Consider the following 20,032-nt stretch of genomic DNA (forward strand, 5'->3'; position numbering starts at 1 on the left):
TGCTGCCCACACACCAGAGATGGCCTCAACACAGCTGACTCTGTGGCTCTCCACTCCTCCTCTCAGAAGGGCAAGAGAGAAGCAATGTCCTGTGTGTCACTGGAGTCCAGGAGGGCGCTTTCCTGCTCTGGAGCCCCCCGGCCAGCACTGACCTGCCTGCTTTGGGGCTCTGGGACCCTCTGTGTCCTTGCAGGTCTGAGGGCTCTGAGGCTTCAGGGTTTCAGTGAGGGTCCAGGAGCCTCTAGTGAGGCTGGGTTCCTGCCCCCTGGGTGACTCCCGCCACTGTATGGTCTTGGCCCTGCCCTGGGCTCTGCCCAGGAATATACGGCCGCACTCTCTCAGGGACCCACCTGCTTCTACTCCCCACTCATCTACTCACAGACCCCCCTGCCCTCAGGACCCCCGGCGTCATCTCCTTACAGGACTTGGGTGGCCAGAAGGGGTCTCGTCTCGCAGCTGGCTTCTGTACCTGCAGGGACAGAAGGGCCCCAAAGAGACCAGCTCCTTGCTCAAAAAAGGCACAGGAAAACTCACAGGGAGAACAGAGAGGGGTTGGGTTAATATCCAAATAATGCGTCCTGCAGCCCCGCCATGGAGGGGCCGGAGGGGCCCAATGTGCACTCTTTGCCCCCAGCCTCTGTCTCTCCCTCCAGTTCAAGTGCTGTGGGAGTAACAGCTCTGCCGACTGGCAGCACAGCGCCTACATCCTGTCTCAGGAGGCCGAGGGCCGCCGGGTGCCGGATAGCTGCTGCAAGACGGTGGTGACCCGCTGTGGCCAGAGGGCCCATCCCTCCAACATCTACAAGGTGGAGGTAAGCGCCCAAGGTCCCGGCCATCCAGGAGCCCCCGCCCCCAACCCGCGAAGGACAGGGACATGGGGACCGGGGGCGCAGGACACACGTACACACTGGCCTTGAGGCAAGAAGAGACCCTCAATGGTCTGCACAAAAAGCCCTGGGGAATTCTGAGACATCATGGCAGGCCCCTGGATCACCTGCAAAGCCTGTGGGCAACTGAAAGGCTGGACCAGACCATTTAAGCCTCTGGCCTGCCTTCAGCTGGGTGGACTGCAGCTCCCCTGCCAGCCCTCCCCTCCCCGGCCTCACCAGCTTCTGGGCCACCCTGTGTCACCTGCCCTTACTTTGCAGGGCGGCTGCATCACGAAGCTAGAACAGTTCCTGGCTGACCACCTGCTGCTCATGGGGGCGGTGGGCATCGGGGTGGCCTGTCTGCAGGTGAGCTTTGTGGGGGGGTGGACTTGGGACAGGGGGTTGTCTAGAAGATCTGGGAACCCCTCTCCCATTGGCGAGGATTGCAAATCACCTGCCATCTGCACACCCCTGTGCTGCCCTGCCCTCCCCTCCCCTCCTCCTCTCCCCACCTTCCCTTGGCAGCCAAGGGTGAATCACATAGTCACTCTGTTCCCCAGAAAAGATGAAGGAAAATGCCCGGGGGCCCCGGGGGCCCTCTTGAACTTATAAGAGACCTGGGAGGAGAATGAGTGCGTGTGAGCTCAGGTATGTGCCTGCACCATGTGTGTGCACGTGGGCGTATATGCATAGCCTGCTGGGGTGTGTGTGGGCCGCGGGCTGTCCGCATGCATCTCAGCATATGTGGGGTTGTATGCATGGGTATGTGTATAGGTGTGCTTGTGCACGTGTGTGTATGTGCATGGACATGCACTCGTCCCTGTGTGTGTGTGCACATGGATGTGTGCTAATGGATGTGTGCTCCCTGTGCACACCCAGGTCTCTGCTCTGAGCTAGGCCTTCTGCTGTTTCGGGGCTCCATCTGGCCCCCCGCTAACCCCCAGGATGTCAGTGGTGCTCTCCCAGTGGCTCCAGTCCAGGGTCCATAGAGGGGAGTCAGGAGGGGCACCCTGGGGTGGGGCAGATACAGGCGGCAAGGGCCCAGCGGGTGCTAGAGGGAGTTCCAGGCTGCCCGGCCCTTCCTGCTCCTTGGACCACAGGCACTGACCAGGGGACGGGTGAGAGCAGTGGCCGGGGCATCAGAGGCCCTGGGGCCAACCCTGCCTCTGGTCCTGTGCCCCTCAGAGCCCTTACATCCCTGCCCCACCACGGCTTCCTCCACAAAATGGGGATCATATCCCCAACACATAAGGTCTAGATCAGAATGAGGTGATGAATGTGACCCACTCTCTGTGCCCGGCACACGTGAAGGCCTCCCCATAAGTGCACGTGGCTATTGTCCAGCTATGTGCAGACCTCAGAGCGGTCTCAGGTACTTTCTGTCATCGGATCTCCACCGCATCCTGAGACCCCGCACCCAGCGAGTGTCCGCATTCTCCCATTTTACAGATCAAAAAGTTGAGACCCAGAAAAAAAACTTCCCGAGGGTGTCACATCCTGAACAGGCACCCAGGTCTTCTGGCTCTTGGTCTTTTGCTTTCCCCAGCTCCTTCCAGCCCCTCCCCCACCCCGCCCCAGCAGAGAGTTCCATGGAAAGCAAAGCCGGGGCTGTAGCAGCTGCTGGCATGGAGAACCTGCGAGGGTGGGGCTCCTCCCAGATCACCGCGTGGCCTAGCCACGTCTGCCTGTGCGCCCGGGGGATCTAGCAGCAGCCTCGCCCCCAGGGCTCTACCCGCTGGAGGGGGGGCACCCGGCAACATCGGGCTGGTTATTCCATCTCTGGGCCTCAGGTCCTCGTTTGTAAAATGGGGCTAATTATCCCTAGTTTGGTGAGAGGATTAGCAATATATATGTAAATCACTTGGCTCATCGCTGAGCAGATAGCAGGTGTTCAATAAATGGTATCCATCATTATTTGATTCATTTCCACGTGGGCACATTGTCTCTCGAAAAAGCCTTCTCAGAAAGTTGTTCCCTGCCCTTCCACCCCCACTGGTTCGCAGGCAGGCCAGGAGCCCCGGGGGGACATCAGACGCCCCCTCTCTGCACTTCCCTAGCACAGGCCTTCTGAGCTGGGCAGTTGCCACCGGGGCCTGAGGAAGGGCTGCTGTGTGCTCCAGCCCCTGGGTCCACTGAAGTTTCCAGAAACCTGCTCTCTGCTTCAGGTGTGTGGACCTGTGCAGCGTGAAAACTGACCAGGCCGGGACCACATTCTCCACCCCTTTCTTCCAGACCTCTCTGGCCTTGGGAGCCTGTAGAAGCTGAGGACAGGGCCAGTGAGGCCGGGGTCAGGGAGGGATCTGCCAGTACCCCAAGCCTAAGGTCAAGGTGAAACAAGGGGGGAGGCAGATGCTGCCCAGGGGACCATCTTGTCAGACAGGCTGGCGCGGGCCTGCAGAGGCTTCCTCCTCACACACACACACACCCATGAAATCTCGGTCCCCCTCAGCTCGCTGTCCCTCAGAAGGAGCTTCCTCTGGCCTCCGCTGTGGACCCCACCGTTGTCCAGCCTCTCCCCTCCTTCCGGCTCCTGCTGGAGCTCCGGCAGCCAAGCCTCGGTCACAGCGCCCTCTGCTGGCCGATGCTGGAACTAAGCTCCCCAAGCCCAGGTTGGCCACCAGCCGGGAGGAAGGGCTCAGGCCTGGCCTGGGCCCGGGCTCCCAGTCTTCATGCATCAGAGCAGGCGCCAGGCGCCTTCCGCAACCATGCCCCCAGCCTGGTCCTTCCAAGACCCCCAAGGCTCAAGAGATAAGGCGGTGACCTGCTTCCCTGGTCTCCAGGACTAGAGGAGACCTTGCTATGAAGTCAGAGGGCCTCCCCTCTTGAGGAAGTCACATTCCCTCTCTGAGCCTCGGGTTCCTTTCCTATAAAACGGAGGAGGTGGACTTTTTCAAGCCTTCTGTGAAGAGGCAGTCTTTCCTGATCTGCCTAGGTGAGACATGTGGAGGAGCTGCTCGGGTTGAAGCAGGGGTTGGGCTCTAAGGTTCCATGATTTCAGGTAAGGATGCCACCTCAGTGAGACTCATGTGCTGCAGTATTCTAGAAGGTCAAAGCACGTCTTGTAAATGGTGTGAATGTCAATCAGAAAATGCGACTGTTTGGGGTTTGGCCACGAGTGTCTTGTGGCCCCGTGGTTGTGTGGACCAGACACTAATACTGGTGGCAGGCTGGAGGGACAGAGGATCTCCACAGAGCCTCCGTGGCCACAGGCTTCATCCTTGGCTGCACAAGGAGGCCACCTGGCAAGCTTTAGAACTGGCCAGGCTACACCGCAGCACCGTCAAATCACACCGTCTGGGGCTTTGGCACCCAGACACCAGCATCCTGTAAAGCTCCCTGGTGGGTTCCGTGTGCACCCAGGCTGAGAACACTGGCCCATGTGAGTGACAGGAGCCACGGAGCATCTGGAAGTCAGACGTGGGAGAGGTCAGGCGCCAGGAGAAGATGGCACCATCACTGAAGTCCTTAAGCACCTGAAGGCAGATGGGGGCGGGGGGAGCAAGGAGACGTTCCCAGGAGGGACCAGAGGACAGACAGGAGCCACGGGTAGAATTTACAAGGAGACAGAGAGGAGAATGTGTTAACAATGAGAATTTTCTAGCAGCAGTCCCTGCGGAACACAAAGCTGTGTGTGGCTGCAGGTGCAGCAAAGCCGGGGGTCTGGCCAGGACACTGCAGCGGGGCACCCTGTCCTTGGTAGGCAGCTCGTCCCTCCCACACTGCAGCCAGACGTTCTGGGCATGCACCTGTTACTTCCAGCAAGACCCTGCAAGGCCCCTCTGTCCACCCCAGGCATGGGATTCACGACTCAGGATTTTCAGACTGGAAAGGGATAACTGGGACCTTGAGGTGCCTCCAAATCAGACTTTTCCTTCTAGGAGGTGCAGCGAGCCCTGGTCGTATGGGATCAGGCTCAGACTGTCTGGGATGAGGCAGAGAACGCTGGGCCCACCCTGTTCCTATGCCTCTGAAGACACCAAGCCCCATGGTGTGCTTACTGGCTCACAGCCACACAGCCGCCAGCTTCCCTTATGGGCAGACTACTCTGGCAGGGAAACTTCCACCCTGAAAGGATGTAGTGGCTCAGCTCCCTTTCCTACCGCCCTGCTCACACACACACTCTGGAAGCCTCCATGCAGAGGCTGAAGGGAGAGCTGCTCTGCGCCCGGTGCTGGGCCCACAAGTGGGCAGGATGTGTCCCCTTCTCCCAGCAAGCTTTCACTCTAGGGAGAGGACACACAGAACATGGGTTGTCGCCTACAGTCAGGGGTGCTGTGCAAGTGTGAGACTTGGTGTTTGGGGAGCTCATAGGAGGCTATAACCTGTCATGGGCAGTCAAGGAAGGCTTCCTGGAGGAAGTGATAGTTAATTAAATCTTGAAGGAGTCTGACAGGAAGAATCAAGAGGGGGAAGAGTGGTAGCGTGAGGGAATTGGATTTATAAAGCCCTGCTGGCTGCTGTGGGGGAAGAGCTTTATCCTGAGGGCTCAGGAGAGCCACTTTCTGGCCTCTCAGAGGCTCAGGGTGTGGGAGGGGAACCGTGATGTTGTTCCTATCATCCTCGGGTTTTTAAAGAATCTCTCCAGGGTAGGCTGTCAACCAGTGAATAGTCTGGAGGCTTCCCTATTGATAAAGAGAGCTTTGAGGCTCAGAGAGGGATATAACTCTGCCCAAGATCCCACAGCCCCAAAGAGAATCTACCCTACTCCCACCCCGAGGTTCCAGACTGGAACATGTCACAGAGCCAGGAAAATTCACAAGACAGCCATCATTGGGGTCTGCAAGTCATTAAAAGGAAAACTGAAAGATCATATTGGATTGGCTTCCTGAGACCTCCCTGGCCCTTCCTTGATGCTCTGGATAACAATGAGGTATTGGCCCCAAAACTTCAAAAGAACCTGAAAGCACACCCCCTCCCTGTTCAAATGGCCCCATCAGGGGACAAGTGCTGTACCTAGGCAGGCTGCCAGGAGAGGCCGCCGGGCACCATGCAGCCCTGCTCCCCCCGGCTGGGTCACAACCCCCCAGCCAGTCCCCACCCTTCCTGCCTCTGCACTCAATTTGTCCCACATTTTCTCTGCTCATCCTGCTGGCCACCTGAAGCCACTGGTGCAGGTTTCTGCATGTCTTCTCTCAGGAAGGAGACGCTGGGGCTCGCTCAGGGACCAGAGGGCATCCAGTACTCCTCTGGACGAATGAGGGTGCTTGTGTGTGCGCACGCGTGTGTTGATGAGTGCATCCTTGACCCCTCTGCATGTGTCGGGGGGTGGGGCTGTGGACACACACGATAAGATTCTGGCCCATACACCTCCCCGCTCATGTGCCTTCCCTGGGAGGAAGCTCCACTCCCTCAGGCCCCTGGCACGGACCATACACCATGGAAGATGTGGCCACAAGTCTGTGCAGGGTCAACTCTTCCCATATGGCCTTCCTCTCAGCAAGAACCAGAAAGATCCAGGTAACCGCACAGATTAGCCATCAAAGCACAAGCTGGGGACAGGGAAGAGGGTGTGCCTCACGACACCTGGGTGGCCTGGCTGTGATGGCCCCTGCCAAAGCCTGTGGGGGAGGAGACGACCTGGCGGGCCGCCTTCAGCTTGGGGCCCCGAATCTAGATGTGGATCAGCACAGCTCTGAGTGCCAAGTCTGAAAGCTGAAAGCTGTGCTCGCGGGGCCCCACCATCCTCCCGGGGAAGGAATGGAGCCTGCGGGAGAAGGGGCGAGAAGCAGCGCTCCTCCTGGGCCCCCTCCTTAAGCCAGCCTTGCAAGGAGGAGCCAGATGCCTGCGGGCACCTCGGAGGCTCCACCAGCCGCCCCTCCCCCCCCACTGGTCAGAGCTCCGGGCGCACCCAGATGTGCTCTGGCAAGATCCGGTCAGCAGCAGCTATTGGAAACATTTGGGAGCAATGGGGGCATGTACCCCATCTCTAGGGAAGTCCACCTTTGCCCTCGCACCACAGGGGAGTCACGGGGCTGCCCTCATGGCGCCTCCGCCCTGTGTGCAGGGAGTCAGGGTCCAATGGCATCGCTGCGATGCACACAGTCATGGGCCTCCACCGTCATGGGCCGTCATGGGCCTCCTGGGTCTGACACAGCCCCAGCTTCTTGTTCTGCATTTTAGAGATCAGCAAAGTAAGGCCCTGCAGGGGGATGGTGACTTTCCTGGACTATCCTGCTTTGGGCAGGACGCTCTCATGCCTCCTTGTTCAGCTAGTGGATGTGACCAGGGGCTGGCGTGGGCCGCATTGCAAGCTGACTTCCAGGGTGAGTTGGTGACAGCTCTGGAGGTCCCTCTGTTTCCCCTGTGGCTTTTGTACATCAGAGATTTGACTACGAACCTTAGTTCTGCTCTGGAGTCTGAGAGCAGCAAGACACAGACAGAATTTGTCCTGGAGAAGAACAGCTTCAGACAGCCGTGAGGAGTGGAATGGCAGGATCTAGTTAAATTAGACCATCTCTGGTGGCCGCAAACCCGTAGTGGACGGCTTGTTAGAAATGCAGAATCTCCCGGCCCTACCCCAGGCCTCCCGAGTTGGAATCTGCCCTTTGTCAAGGTCCCCCACGTGTGCACCCGAGTGGGACCAGCCTGCCCCAGGGCAGTCCGGGGACAGCAGCTTCCTGGGCTTCTGACTTCTCTCTGCCCCTCTGCTTTCTCCACCCGGCAGATCTGCGGGATGGTTCTCACCTGCTGCCTACACCAGAGGCTCCAGCTGCATTTTTACTAACCGCCAACTGCATCCCCCTCTGACGGCCCTTCCCAAGGACAGGGGCCCAGATCCCACCCTCCAGGCCTGCGGAGTCAGCCTCAGCTTGCCCAGAAACTCCCAGAAACAGCCCCTCTGCTTTGCCGAGCCCCTTTGGACCTACCAAGTGCCCAAGACCCTGACCCCTGCGGTTCTCCCTACCAGGCCAGGGTCCCTCGGCCCCCTCCCTCTACTTCCAAATGCTCACTTCCAGGATCCCCAAGCGGGGGAACCCATCCCTTCACCAGCCGTGAGGGGTCCGTGGACTGCAGGAGGGTGAGAATCAGAGCTTCTGCTCCCTCCCAGCTCCGGAAACTGGAATGAAGGTCTGAAGACTCCAGCTCCTTTGGGACTCTTTGCATTGGGCACGTGAGCTCCCCACTGGTGCTGAGCACCCCTCCTCTTATCCCTGCTTGGTGTCCTTTTCTCTCCCCATTGGGAAATACTTAGGGTGGGGGCAGTTAGGGTAAGCTCTGCCCTCAGAAGACCCAGCCCTTTGATGTGCCCACCCCCACACCTTCTCACCTGTAAGGGAGTGCCCTTCCAGGGCCACTGGTTCCTTCCCACAGTGCCCAGCAGTGGAGAGGTGTGCAGTTAGGACCCTAGAGCTGGGTTTAGGCAGAGATGGCTGGTGGCAGAGCCAGGGAGCAGACCAAGGCAAGTAAAGTGGCCACCACATGAGCACATGCTGTCCCAGGACCCTGGGCACTGCCCAGAAGCCATCCCTGCGAGAAGTCCCCCAGGAGACCATGACCTTGAGCCCCAGTCCACAGTAATACGCCCCTCAGGGATCTCCTCTCTATGGCCTGATTCTCTGGCCATGCCTGGAATGCCAGGTTTTTAAAATGATCTCCAGCTCTTCCTGTTGGTGGGAGTGAAAAACCCTTCCTGATTAGGCCGAATCACAGACCCAGCAAAGCTAGAGCTACGGAGAAGGAGCAGCTCTGAGTAGAGGGGTGCTCTGCCCTGAACCCCGTTTCTCCAGGGCCCGCAGTCCCTGGCCACATGGCCACCACCGAGCCGCCTCCAGGAGCCATCGCTCCGCTTCCCAGAGTGAATGCAGTCCCTTCCTTCATTCTCCCTGAATCAGGCAGGGAATTTTTTAGGAAGAACTTTCTCAAATACTAAGGGAGAATCGAACAAAAGGAGAACCCTGGGAAATGGACAGTACAGATGCTGGCAGTCTTCCAAAGAACAGGTGTCCACCTGAAAGTCAGCCACGGGGACCCCCACGCCCCCCAAGGGGGAGCTGTCCCAAGTAGGTAGCTTGTAGCCAGAGAAGCCGGCACCCAGCCCCTGTATCTTCCAGGTCCCATGCTGCCCATGCTGGGGAACCTTTCACACCCCACCATGAGAGGGTGGCCCCTTATTGCTAAGATCAAGGCCAAGAAAAGTCACACCTTGCCTCCCAACTCCTTCCAAGTCCCAGTATAATGACCACAGCTCTTGGTAACCTGCATCAGTCCTGGGTGAAGGGCATTCTCTCTCCCTAACACAGGTCATTGCTGCCCCCAAACACAGCCCCCAGCTGGACAGAAGCTCTGCCCCCTCAGAACACAGATCACGCACATGCACAGAGGGAGGACCAGCTTCCCAGGGCAGATGACTTCCCGACCCTGGCCGTCCTCCGGGACCTATTGGAACCCCAGCTGGCTTATCCCCTCTGTCCTCAGGGCCCTGGGGTTGCTGATGCAAACTCATTAACAGGGAGACTAGCTTTCCAGAAATCCTGGACGGCACCAAGGCTGGAAGAAACGGTACAGGGGCTATGTTTGCTACCCTCCAACTCCTTAGGACTCGTGCAGGCAATTGGGAAATGACTGATCCCCAAGCTCTCCGCAGGGCTAGGAGGTAGACTGACAGGTCTCACCAAGGGAGGGCTGAAAGCTGCATTCTTTCTTGGAGGGGCCGGTGGAAAGCGGTGATGCCCGGGGAGGGTCTGGGTGCTGTGGTACCTGAGGTCAGCGGGGCTTGTGGAGGTGGGACGGGGTGATCGGCAGACATCCTGGCCCCGGCCCCACATGGGATTAGGCCATCCGGGCGGAGGGTGGGATTAGCTGTGATTCTACCCTGGGCACTGTCCCACCCTGACAGCAGCAGGAGGACAGAGGGTCCAAGCTGCAGAGACTGAATGACCCAGAGTTTTAGAGAACGCTCCTCTGCTTATCCGTGCCCACAGCACGGAGGGGAGGCAGAGACAGAGGGAACGGAGACCCAGGGTACAGCTGGATCTGGCTCAGGACACGCTGAAGGCTGGAGTCCAGAGCCCAGGAGGCGCCCGCCCTACTTGAGAGCGTGCGGATCTGCACCCAGGATACTGCTTGGAGGCTGACGTGCTCACGAGTTCCTTGGAGGGAGAGAGAAGGGCATCACGACTGTTGAAAGCTGTTATCAGTCGTGCGTGAGCACACAGGGACCCAGAAAAGAAGCCAAGGCAGTGGCTGGAAACCGCGCGGCCTGAGTCACACATCCTGACCCTTCCCTCTGCCCGCGCCCTGGGGCAGCCACCCTCAGAGGACATGGCCTGTCCCCGACTCGGGATGACCCGTCTCATTCATTTCACTCATTCATTTTCTTGGGGAGGCAGGAATGAAATCCAGCCTTTGGTAAGGGAATGAGACTTGCTTCAAAGGTCTATGAAACTTTCTTCTCCTTACATCTCCCGGGAGCCTTGCCCCAAATCCGGGGCGGGGGGTGCTGTGGGGGGCAGTGCTCAGGCCTCGCCAAAGGGGAGCGTCCCGGTCCTGGTGGTTACTGAGGACCTACTGTGTGCTTAGAATGTGCTAGTCACCTAAGTGCTTTCTCTCATGCTGGTCGCTACAAGATACAGTCTCCCACTCTACAGACAACAAAATTAAGGCTCCAAGCTGCTAAGAGATGGGCAAGTCAGTGGCCGTGGCTGCTGTCGGGCACCCCCAGCTGGGAGGCAGCCAGGGGCGCTGGGCTGGGAGCCCCCGCTGCTCGGTGTCCTCCTGCTCTCCGGCTCTGCTGGAAGCTGTCAGGCTGACGTTCAGGAACATCGTGTCCCTCGGGGGTCACTGTCCAATAGCAGCAGCAGGGCAGATGAACCACCGCATCTGCAGTCAGCAGAGCGGCCTGGCTTCTTTCCCATGGACATCCAGGCAGTGGGGTGGCTCAGGCAGCAGGCGGGGCCCTGGGGACCTAGGGACCGCTGCTAGGGGAATGGCCTGCTTGTCGCCTCGGGTGCCGGTGCTGACACCGGGTGAGAGCAGACGGGACCTCAGCAAGGGAACCGCATAGGGCATGTGAAATCTCACACCCAGGAGAGAGCACATCTTGGGGCACGGAAGGCTGGTGAGGGCATGACAAAGACCTGTCCCTGCCCCTTGCGGGGCCCCGGGGGAAAAGTCCCACAACACAGGCACTCAGAGCCACCCTAGGTGGGGAGGAGACCCCCCGGGGGGGCCACGTTAACCACCTTCCCTCCCTTGCATTGCTGTTGCAGGATTCCGGGGCGGGTGGGGGGTGCACAGTGTGGGCTCTGTCTCACAGAGCTGATGGCCTGGAATCTTTTCAGGCCACTCAGCCAGTGCGCGGTCATAGCCACTTAGGCCTGGAAGGACCAGTGCAACCCTTGGGGGTGGGGGTGGGCAGTGATGTGCCCCCAGAATCCTCGCGCCCTGCAGTCAGGCTGGGTCTTCGAATCGGTCCCTCTGGTCCATCCCAGGGTTTGGAGGCAGAGTAAGTGGACTGAAACACCTTCATCCCCACCCACCCTGCTTTCAGCCTTGCAAACATTCTCCACTTCTGGCCACCTGGGGCCTGGGGAGAGAAGGGGAGGACTAGGGGAAGGCGGTTGACTAGCTACGGAGAAAATGCATCCTTTGTATCACTGCTGGGTGGCGCTCCCGTGGCCGAGGGTGCTAGTGATGTCTCGGAACCAGACGTTCTCAAGCCAAAGGATGCATCAGGTCACCCAGAGGACTCACCCCCAGAGCGTCCCCTCTGCAGGTGCAGGGCGGAGAACTTGGCGTTTCTAACAAGTTCCCAGGTGATGCTGGCACTGCTGGCCCCTGGACCCACCCTCTGAGGACCGCTGCTTCAGGCCACCCCACCAAGGACGCTCGGCCACCTTCCTTTGTATGCACATCAGCCCTCAGCATCACCAGGATGTCTGGCGGGAGCCCAGCCCATTCGCCACGCAAGTGCAAACTGCGAATGCGCCTCTTCTGCCGTGCCTTCTTGTGGTGCCTGCTCTGCCCTCTGTGTGGGTCTGTGACCGTGCTGGGAGACCAGGTGCCTGGTCATCTTCCTGGAAGGGAGCAGATTAGGTTCCCAGCCCCGTCTTCTGTGTGCCTTGGGAGAGTTCGGCTCTGTTCTCATCGCCCCCACTTTCTAGTGTAGCACAAGGGCCCGCCCTGCCTGTCCTGCAGCCTCCCGTGTGCCCCCTTCCCCTCCTGCTTCTGCCCCTAACACACCCCGTGCAAGTGCCACTAGCAATTCCAGGCAGCCCAGTAGTAGGCCAGATGGGCTTCTGGAACCAGCTGGCCCATGGATATGGGTCGTCACAATATTTTAGAAACTGAGGAGTTGCCTTAACCTACTGCATATAGAGAACTTACTGTATCTTCGTGAACGTGGCCTTGTCCTTAGCTGGCCTCCATGTAAGCCTGGCCTCACCTGCTGGGAGGCACGATAATAAAGGACTTCTATCTAGGACTACCTTCTGTTGCTTTTTTCCTGCTCTGCAGGGAAATCTCAGATCACCATTTCATCAGATGTCTTTCAGCCCACTGCACGTGCTGGAGCAGACATTAGTCATGGGGAGGAGGAGTGGAAGGGGGAGCCCTGTTAGGAAACCTACTGACCACACTGATTGGGGTCCTGCCTACCCTTTTTCTTGGTCTGGCTCCCACCTATTCTTTGTTTGAACAGACCTTGCCTCGCCTATGCCTATACGCATGCCATTCTGCAAGCAAGAGCCAGGCTCTAACAAGTGGCTTGGACTGCATTCCTCTGAACGCTCTCTGCCGGAGGTCAGCCAGTGTCCCTGCACCACTCACCATGATGCACGGACGGCTCTGGTCGTGCACCTACCATTTGCATGTCCTGCTGTGGGCATCGCCTGGGGCTGGCTGCAGTAGAGGCTGCATGTGGTGCGGGGTCTGGGGCAAGGGGCCCCCAGCGGCTGGCCCTCAGGCTCCCGGCTGAGTGTCAGAAGCCAAGACACACACTTTTACCTACTGGACCCCCAGCCCATCTCATTCCAGAGTGACTGTGTTCCTTCACCTGGACCAGCGAATTCGTCTCCATCCCCAAATCCAAAGTGGGACCCTCTTTCCTCCAAATGCAAAAAGACTTTAATCTTAGTACTCAGGGGAGCTGAGGGCATCAGGTTACCCAGTGTGGAGCCACAGGTCAATGCTTTGATGACACAAACCATTCATTCGATCTCATCTACTCATCTGTCTAGGAAACTTCATGGGGTGGGTAAGAGGGACAGCCTGAACAGTCCCTAGGAAAGCTGGGAGTCCCAAGATGGTGAGACTGGGGTGGGTTGGGGAAGCAGATGGGAAGTGAGCCTCTGACCTGGAGAAAAGTTGGAAGGGCCTGCTCCCTTGCTATGTAAGCAGATTTGGTCTGCAAGCCTGGTCAGCTCTCATGGGTTTCCCCGGCACCCTGGGTCAAGATCACTCCCTGAATAGACGCAGCAGCAGCCCTCTGGTGGGTTGCATATTAGACAGGGAATGGGTCCCGCCCAGGGCCCATGCAAGGTCATCTATGTTGTTGGACCCAGACATCTGGTCTCCTCCAGCACCACTGTGAGTGTGCATGTGTGTGCACATGCGTGGAAGAACACGAGTGTGCCTGGGAGGGACAAGCTTCTGTCTGGGCCCCCACCTTCTGCACAGCACAGTGGGTGAGTGTCACTGCCGTCTAGAAAGGCTCTGGTGGCCAGTAGGGGACTCAGGTAGGTGGGCAGCTGCAAGGTCTGTGAAGTTTTCCACCAGCTGGCCCTGTCCTGTCCAGAGCTACTGCTTCCCAGCAGGTGCCAATGCTTCATGTCAGCCCGAATGCCAAGCTGTCATGTCACCACAAGGTGGGCTCACTTTGAGCTGGGACCCTGCTTCCTACTCCCTCTCCCCAACTGAGAATAGAGAAACGGTCATTGGGGGTGGAGGAGACACGGTCCAAAAAGCCTAGATCATTCCATTACCTTCTTAAAGCAAATACATGAGAACCCCTTACTTCCCTTTCCTCCTGCTTCTGTCTTCGGGCTGAAACCCAATGGAACAAGGACTGAGCAAAAAGGAGAGGGTGCTGTGAGGAACCCAGACCTGGGAGGATCCTTTGGATCAAGCCAGGGGTGAAGAAGGCAGTGAGGAAAGCTTCCATCTGACCCTTGCCATCAGCAAGGTGCCAGCAATGCCACTGCACTGAGGACGTGTCCAGGGCAGCCAGAGCTATGAGGGCTATGCTTCCATTAGCCTGGGCACCCGTGAAGAGGTTCTGAGCAATTTCCACTGCACTTCTAAAACACTGAAAGCAGCTCATGAGTCCCTGTTTGCGGTTTAGAGAACCCCCAAGTTGGGGATTAGGTCAAATTCAATGTGTCTCCCTGAGTGCCAACCTGTAATAAGAAGGCCGAGTGTTTTCAGGAACTGGTGTCCCTTTCCAGAGAAGAGACATGTATTGGGAATACATTGGGATCCCAGGAATTCCGGTAGGGGCATCAGTGGGAGGCGCGAGGAGGGAGGCAAAGAGCAGGGAGCTTCCTGAGGCCACGGAGTGACGGCTCTGGTCCGCCTTGCCCGCATGTTGGATCAGCTACGCTCAGCATGCTAGGCAAGGCTAGGTCTTAGAACTCCACAGACACCAGAAGGAAAATCTCTGAGCCACAGGCTCAACCCACCAGGATCATCCACAGACCACTGTGCAGCCCTGCTCTAGTGGGTCCCCGCCCTGCTCTGCGTGACGGGCCAGCCAGGGAAAGCAGACAGTGCCTACCATTTGCCCCGCCTGGCTCTCGCTGCCTGGCAGTCTGAACGGGCACAGTGGGGACATTCCACAAGCAGCTCCCGAGAACCTGGGCCCCAGCAAGCCCTGTGGCATGGGGTTCTGCTTTTCGTTAGCTTAAGGAGCCAGGGTAGTCCATCTCCACTGCTGTCATTAAACTCAGCAAAAACGTGATGGCTCAATCAATAGCCTCCTCCTCTTCGCTGAGCGCTTTAGAAGGAACCATTGCAATGCCAATATTTCTGTGTCCAAAGTGATGGTCATTTAATCTGACTTCCCTCTTGTTTCTGCGGAGTCTTCAGTGCTGCTCCTGGGCCATTCCAGAGCAAAACGGAGGCATGGGGTCGGGGGGGGGGGTTGCCCTCCACCCTGAGCCTCCACATCTCGGTTCCATAGCTCACTACCACCCCCATGTACCGACTTCCCTTTCCAGATTACTCTCCTGGGTCCCTAGCTTTCAGCCAGGGGGCCACTCTACCTTGGGGTTCCACCTCTTGTCTGGTGACTCCTGACCTGCTGTTCCCGTGCCTTCTTTGAGACTGTCTCAGAGCCTCCACCTAAGAGAGCACAGCCTGGGCCAAGTTATGCTGTAAGTTCTCGCCATTCCTGGAAGACATTCAGGCCCAAATGGGACTGGGGAGAGTTTGTACCTAAAACCGATGGCCCCTGCCCCTCAGGGAAGCCATGAATGACATACTCCTTGCCGCTCCCCCAACCCACTTGCAGACCTTCCTGCAAGCCGGGTAGCGTGTGACCAGTGACAGACACCAAGGGGGGAGCTGACCTCTCCTGCTGAGAGCTTGGGCCTCTGGGACTGGTCCCTGGACAGAACTGCCCTCAGTCACCAGACAAAGGGGCACCCCGGAGGGGACTGAGCCCCACTGTGCCCAGCAGGCCTGGAACCTGGGCCTGAGAAGGGGAGAGAAAGTCCTTACTGTGGGGTATCCTGAGCAAATAGTAGAGCCAGTGCCTGACCCGCATCTGTGTCTCTCACCCCGGCCACCACAAGTCCAAGCACCATTGTGGCCACACGAACGCAAACACCCCACCAGGAGACCGTCTGTTTGTGCTTTTGACACGTTATCAGTTTTTATTTAAAAACATGCTAAAAACATGGTGTTCAAGAAAGCCAGGAGCAGGATGAAGGGAGCGCACAGATAGGGCATCTCAAGCAGGAAAGTGCATCTGAACCCAGCAAGTGAGCTGGGCTGGCTCTCCCTCCCTCCAGCTCCCCAGGCTCCAGGGCTGGGGGGCAGGGTGTGGGCGTGAGCCCCTGGCTCTAGCCCTCAGGGGCCCAGAAGGGACCAGGCCTCATGGAAGTGCAGAGGAGCGAGATGGGCGGCCAGGGCCCTGGGGAGCCAGATGCAGGAGGGTGGAGGGACAAAAGGGGGGGCTCCAGGCACCCAGCTCCCGCCCTACACCAGGGCCCTGCTAGCTAGCACCTCCACCAGTGTGGGTGGGCAGGGGGCTGCAGAGGCGGGGACAGTCATTTCCAGCCACCTGGACTGCTTTGGGGCCACCAAAGCAAGGAGGGATGGCCGCCTGGGTCCACGTGACACCATAACATCCGTGTGGGGGTCTGGGGTGGGGTCAGCCACCTCCCTGGGGTGAAAGCCCCAGATGCAGGCCCATGCTGGTGGAGAGAGGGGGTGACTATGCTCCAGCTGGGGCATGGAGGTGGAGACGGGCCCCCGACACCTGCTCCAGCAACCCCCAAGGGTAATTCTCAGTCCCTGTTCGCTCACGTCCTCTGGAAGATGGCGGCAGGAAAAGGCCAAGTTTCTGGCCCACACTCCCTTGAAGCCAACTATAGAACCTTGACCTTCTAAGTCGAATCTGTAACCTGCCTGCATCAGAGCTGACTGAACTCACTTGGACTTTGGCAAGGGAACCCCCAAGTGAGAGGGTTCGTTCAGGGAACCCTGCCCCAACGAGATCACAGTCGGGAGAAATGGAGAAGGCCACCACACAGACATCATGTAACGTTGCCTTCCGTGGGCTGTGTCCCACCGTGCAGAAAGGGCTGGGGGCTTGGAAGAGCACCCCTCGAGACTCGTGCCTTCCAGCCAGCGGCGACTCAGTTGAATGGCAGTCTGGGGACTCTGGATAAGGAGGACAGACAGGTGAGGGGTGGGAAAGGGCACTGGAGGGAAGAGGGGGACTGTAGCCAAGGCTCTGGAGCCAGAGGACAACCCTGAAGCTCCAGAAACGTAGAACTGCCAGGGAGGCTATACACATCCCCCGCCCGCAGGTGTTAGAATTTTGCTGTGGATTTGAACAAAAACTGAAATTGCATTGATAGGCGTGAACGAACGGGCCCGTCCCACCCCACCCCCAAGCACACAGTCGTTATGCACCAAGTCCCACCCGGCGACTCCGGGGCTCATTTGCCAGTCTGTCCGGTCCGCGGTGGTGTGGTGGCATGTCTGCCCTGAGCACTGCAGCAGGAAGGCCCCGGGGTGGCAGCCGTGTCTCCTAACCAGGAAGGCAGCGCCAGAAGACCTGGGAGGCAGTCGGGCTCATGTGTGTGCTTGCCCCATCCTCCACCCAAGGACCCACCTCCCTACTTCCCCAGAGAAATCTCTGTGCATGTCTCGGGTGGGGTGGGGGATGGTCTTTACTCTGCCTGACTCACTGAGACCACCTTACTCTCTGCACCCCAACCCTCAAAATCTGGAATCCTGAACACACCAAAAGTTCTGTACTTTTGGTCCCAATTGCATTTTACTTAGGCGAGTGGAGGTGTTGCCGGCTGTGGGGGGTAGGGGGCAGGCCTCAGCTTTTGGAAAAGACAGGTGGAGGTTGGAGAGGAGACGTGGGCTTGGTGGGAAATTGAGGGACTGAGCCAAATGATGCAGGAAAAAGGCAGCTGCCCCACACGAGGCCCCATCCAGGAAGGCCACCAACCCTAGCTGGCTAGTGGATAGCCTTTTCAAGCTCAGTTGTGTGAATTCTTGACTTTATTTATTTCAAAACTACAAAAACACTCCCTCAGGCCAGCATTAAGTCCTATGGGGGCCCCGGTGGCAATCAGACCCCCTACCCTGCCTGTTCAGCTCCTCTTCCCAGATATAGGCTGTTTGCTTCCTCCTACAGCTGTAGCAAGACCCAGTATGACTTCTTAGGGCTTCTCCCGGGGGCCCTGGAGGACATGACTACCACCACTCCGCCATCAGTGAACCCCAAGGAAGAGAATGGGGGTCCTGGGGCCCCATGGCTATCTTCCCCCCACCCCTTCAGCAGGGACTCTGCTGCCCAGTGAATGTGGCTGGAATGATCGAGGGCCCCAGCTCCGCCTTCCCCTTCTGATGGTCACGGGTCCTCTGCCCCTGTCTGAGCAGCAAAACATAAGGACTACTTCCCCTTCCAGAAGCAATGTGAGAAAGTGAGCAGCATTTGAACTAGAGAGGTATTTGTCCGAGAATTTCTAGCAGGAATGTCTGTGAAAGTAACTGGGGTTTGCAGAACCTGTCGTGGGAATGCCCACAGGGGGCGGAAGGGGGAGCCTCCCTCGCCAGCAGAGGGCAGGAGGAAGGAAGAAGAGAAACAAGAAAGACTGCTCATCCATGAAGAATAAGGACCCACAAGAGCCCTGGCCACGTTCCTGGTAAAGCACTGCACCAACCCCCAAGATGACCCCTAACTGCCCTGGCCGCAGGCGCTGGCATCAGCAAATGCCTCAACCCTGCACAGGTTGCCCCTCTGCATATGCGTCTCTCCCAGGCCCCTGGGACACTGACGCCAGGCCCCGACTCCCCCCCAACCCCCCCCCCCCTGTCCCTCCTGCTCAGCACATCCTGGGCCTGGCCCCGGTATCTCACCGCAGGGCCTCCTGAGTGTGGCACGGCGGTTTGTCCTGACTGAAACCTGATGGACATCCTCTCTTCCCACCTGTCCCCTACCCTCAGGGAAAAAAAAAAAAAAATCAAACCATTACAGAAATCAACACAGTAAAAAGTTACAAATCAGAAAGCTAACCCTAAACTTATCTGAGAGATAATACTCCTGAATAATCATAATCAGAGTAAAATAAAATAAAAAAGTTACACTGTAAGGTATAAAAGGCCTGGGCAAGATGCTCCCAGGGGCCTTGCCCAGAGGCAGTCAGACCCCGACCCCACAAGCTCTAGCCCTGGGGGGTGGCCGTGGACACCAGTGGCCTCCACTGGGCAGTCTCTCCACCAGGAGGGAGCTCTCTGCTCCCCACCCCCACGGGGACAAAGTGGCAGGGTGAGGAAGGGCAGGGGCAGAAACGCATCCGTGCTGGGGGGGCTCCAGGAGCACGAACCCGGCCCACCCTATCTTCTTTGGCAAATACACAGATGCGGGAATCCAGGCGCCTCCAGCACCCCAAGGTCTGTGTGCGCCTCCTCCACGCCTCCTCCTCCCTGGCCCTCCACCCACCAAGAAGGCTGAGGCGGGGTGGGCTGGAGGCAGGCGGGCTGGGGAGGTGGTTGCAAGGGTCAGCAGTCTGGAGAGCACGGGCAGGCAACACAAAGCTCAAATCTTCTTCCCGGGCACAGTGTCCGTGTTGGCGGGCCAGGGTGTTCCCAGCCAGCCGGCTCAGGCGTCGTACTTCTTACCAGTCCGGTGGATGTGCTGGAAGAGGGTCATGGAGAAGGCCATGCCCAGAATCTGAAAGACACGGGGAGAGGGCCTAGAACGGGAGCCCGCAGCGGGTTCTGCCCCGCGGCACCCGGAGTGAGCGGGGATGACCGCCTGCGGGGCTGAGGACCGCCAGAAGGAGGCTGTGCACCCGGAGCTCAGCCGCTCAGAGCTGCCGGCACACAATGTCACACACTCCTCAGAGGCTCGGAAATGGGGCTACTGCCGAGGGCTGTGGTAAAGACCAGACACACAAAGGACGTGTCCTAAGTGGTATCCACCGAGGAACTGAGGCGGCAGACGGGAAGAACAGTAAGGCCACGCCAAGTCACTGGTGCTCCCAGTGCCAGGGCCTAACTGGAGGAGACCCTGGCTGGTCCTGCTCCAGGCATGGTCACTGGCAGCCAGTCCCAGTGCTGAACGGAGGCTTGCCCCCGTGCGCACGTGTCCTCTCAGCTCTGCAAGGACAACAGCGGGCTCGTCTGCTGAGCCTGAAGTCTCTCCCGTAAATTGGACGTGGTCAGACCTGAAAGATCACTTCCTGCAGGTGGGCCACCTTCACACAGACTGGCCAGCAGAGTTCCAGGCTCCGAGGGGAATCGGGCACTGAAGACTCTTGCTTGGAGGAGCCATGCAGAAACGGCTGGAGCCATGCAGAGGAGGGAGCCAGGAAAGGCTTGTCCCAGAAAGGTCGGGGGGCTCTGGGCCCCCTCTAGCCACACTGGCCTCATCTTCAGGAAGGGAGGCAGGTTCTCCCTCCTTGTTCCACTCTAGCGTCTGGGCTGGAGCTCTTCCCAGCCACCTGGTCCTGCTCAACCACTGGATACGGAGAGGCGGC

At 58.5% G+C, this 20,032-nt stretch overlaps 2 protein-coding genes across 3 annotated transcripts in view; one reads left to right on the forward strand and one right to left on the reverse strand.

Moving 5' to 3' along the window:
• TSPAN11 (tetraspanin 11) overlaps positions 1–12,291 on the forward strand; it is a 66,938-nt gene extending 54,647 nt beyond the window's left edge. For both annotated transcript variants that reach the window (XM_082738133.1, XM_082738132.1), the window contains exons 6-8: positions 654–812; positions 1,149–1,235; positions 7,534–12,291. In XM_082738133.1, coding sequence (XP_082594259.1) covers positions 654–812; positions 1,149–1,235; positions 7,534–7,593 — 306 coding nt within the window. In that variant the 3' untranslated portion in view covers positions 7,594–12,291. The remainder of the gene's footprint in view (positions 1–653; positions 813–1,148; positions 1,236–7,533) is intronic.
• Positions 12,292–15,652: 3,361 nt separating this feature from the next.
• Positions 15,653–20,032, reverse strand: part of TSPAN9 (tetraspanin 9) — an 84,086-nt gene continuing 79,706 nt past the window's right edge. Inside the window, exon 7 of the mRNA XM_082738126.1 lies at positions 15,653–19,224. Within this exon, the coding sequence (XP_082594252.1) occupies positions 19,153–19,224 (72 nt within the window). The 3' untranslated portion in view covers positions 15,653–19,152. The remainder of the gene's footprint in view (positions 19,225–20,032) is intronic.

Source organism: Mustela nivalis (genome assembly GCF_964662115.1).
Source record: "Mustela nivalis genome assembly, chromosome: 7".
In the NCBI taxonomy this organism is placed as follows: Eukaryota; Metazoa; Chordata; class Mammalia; order Carnivora; family Mustelidae; genus Mustela; species Mustela nivalis.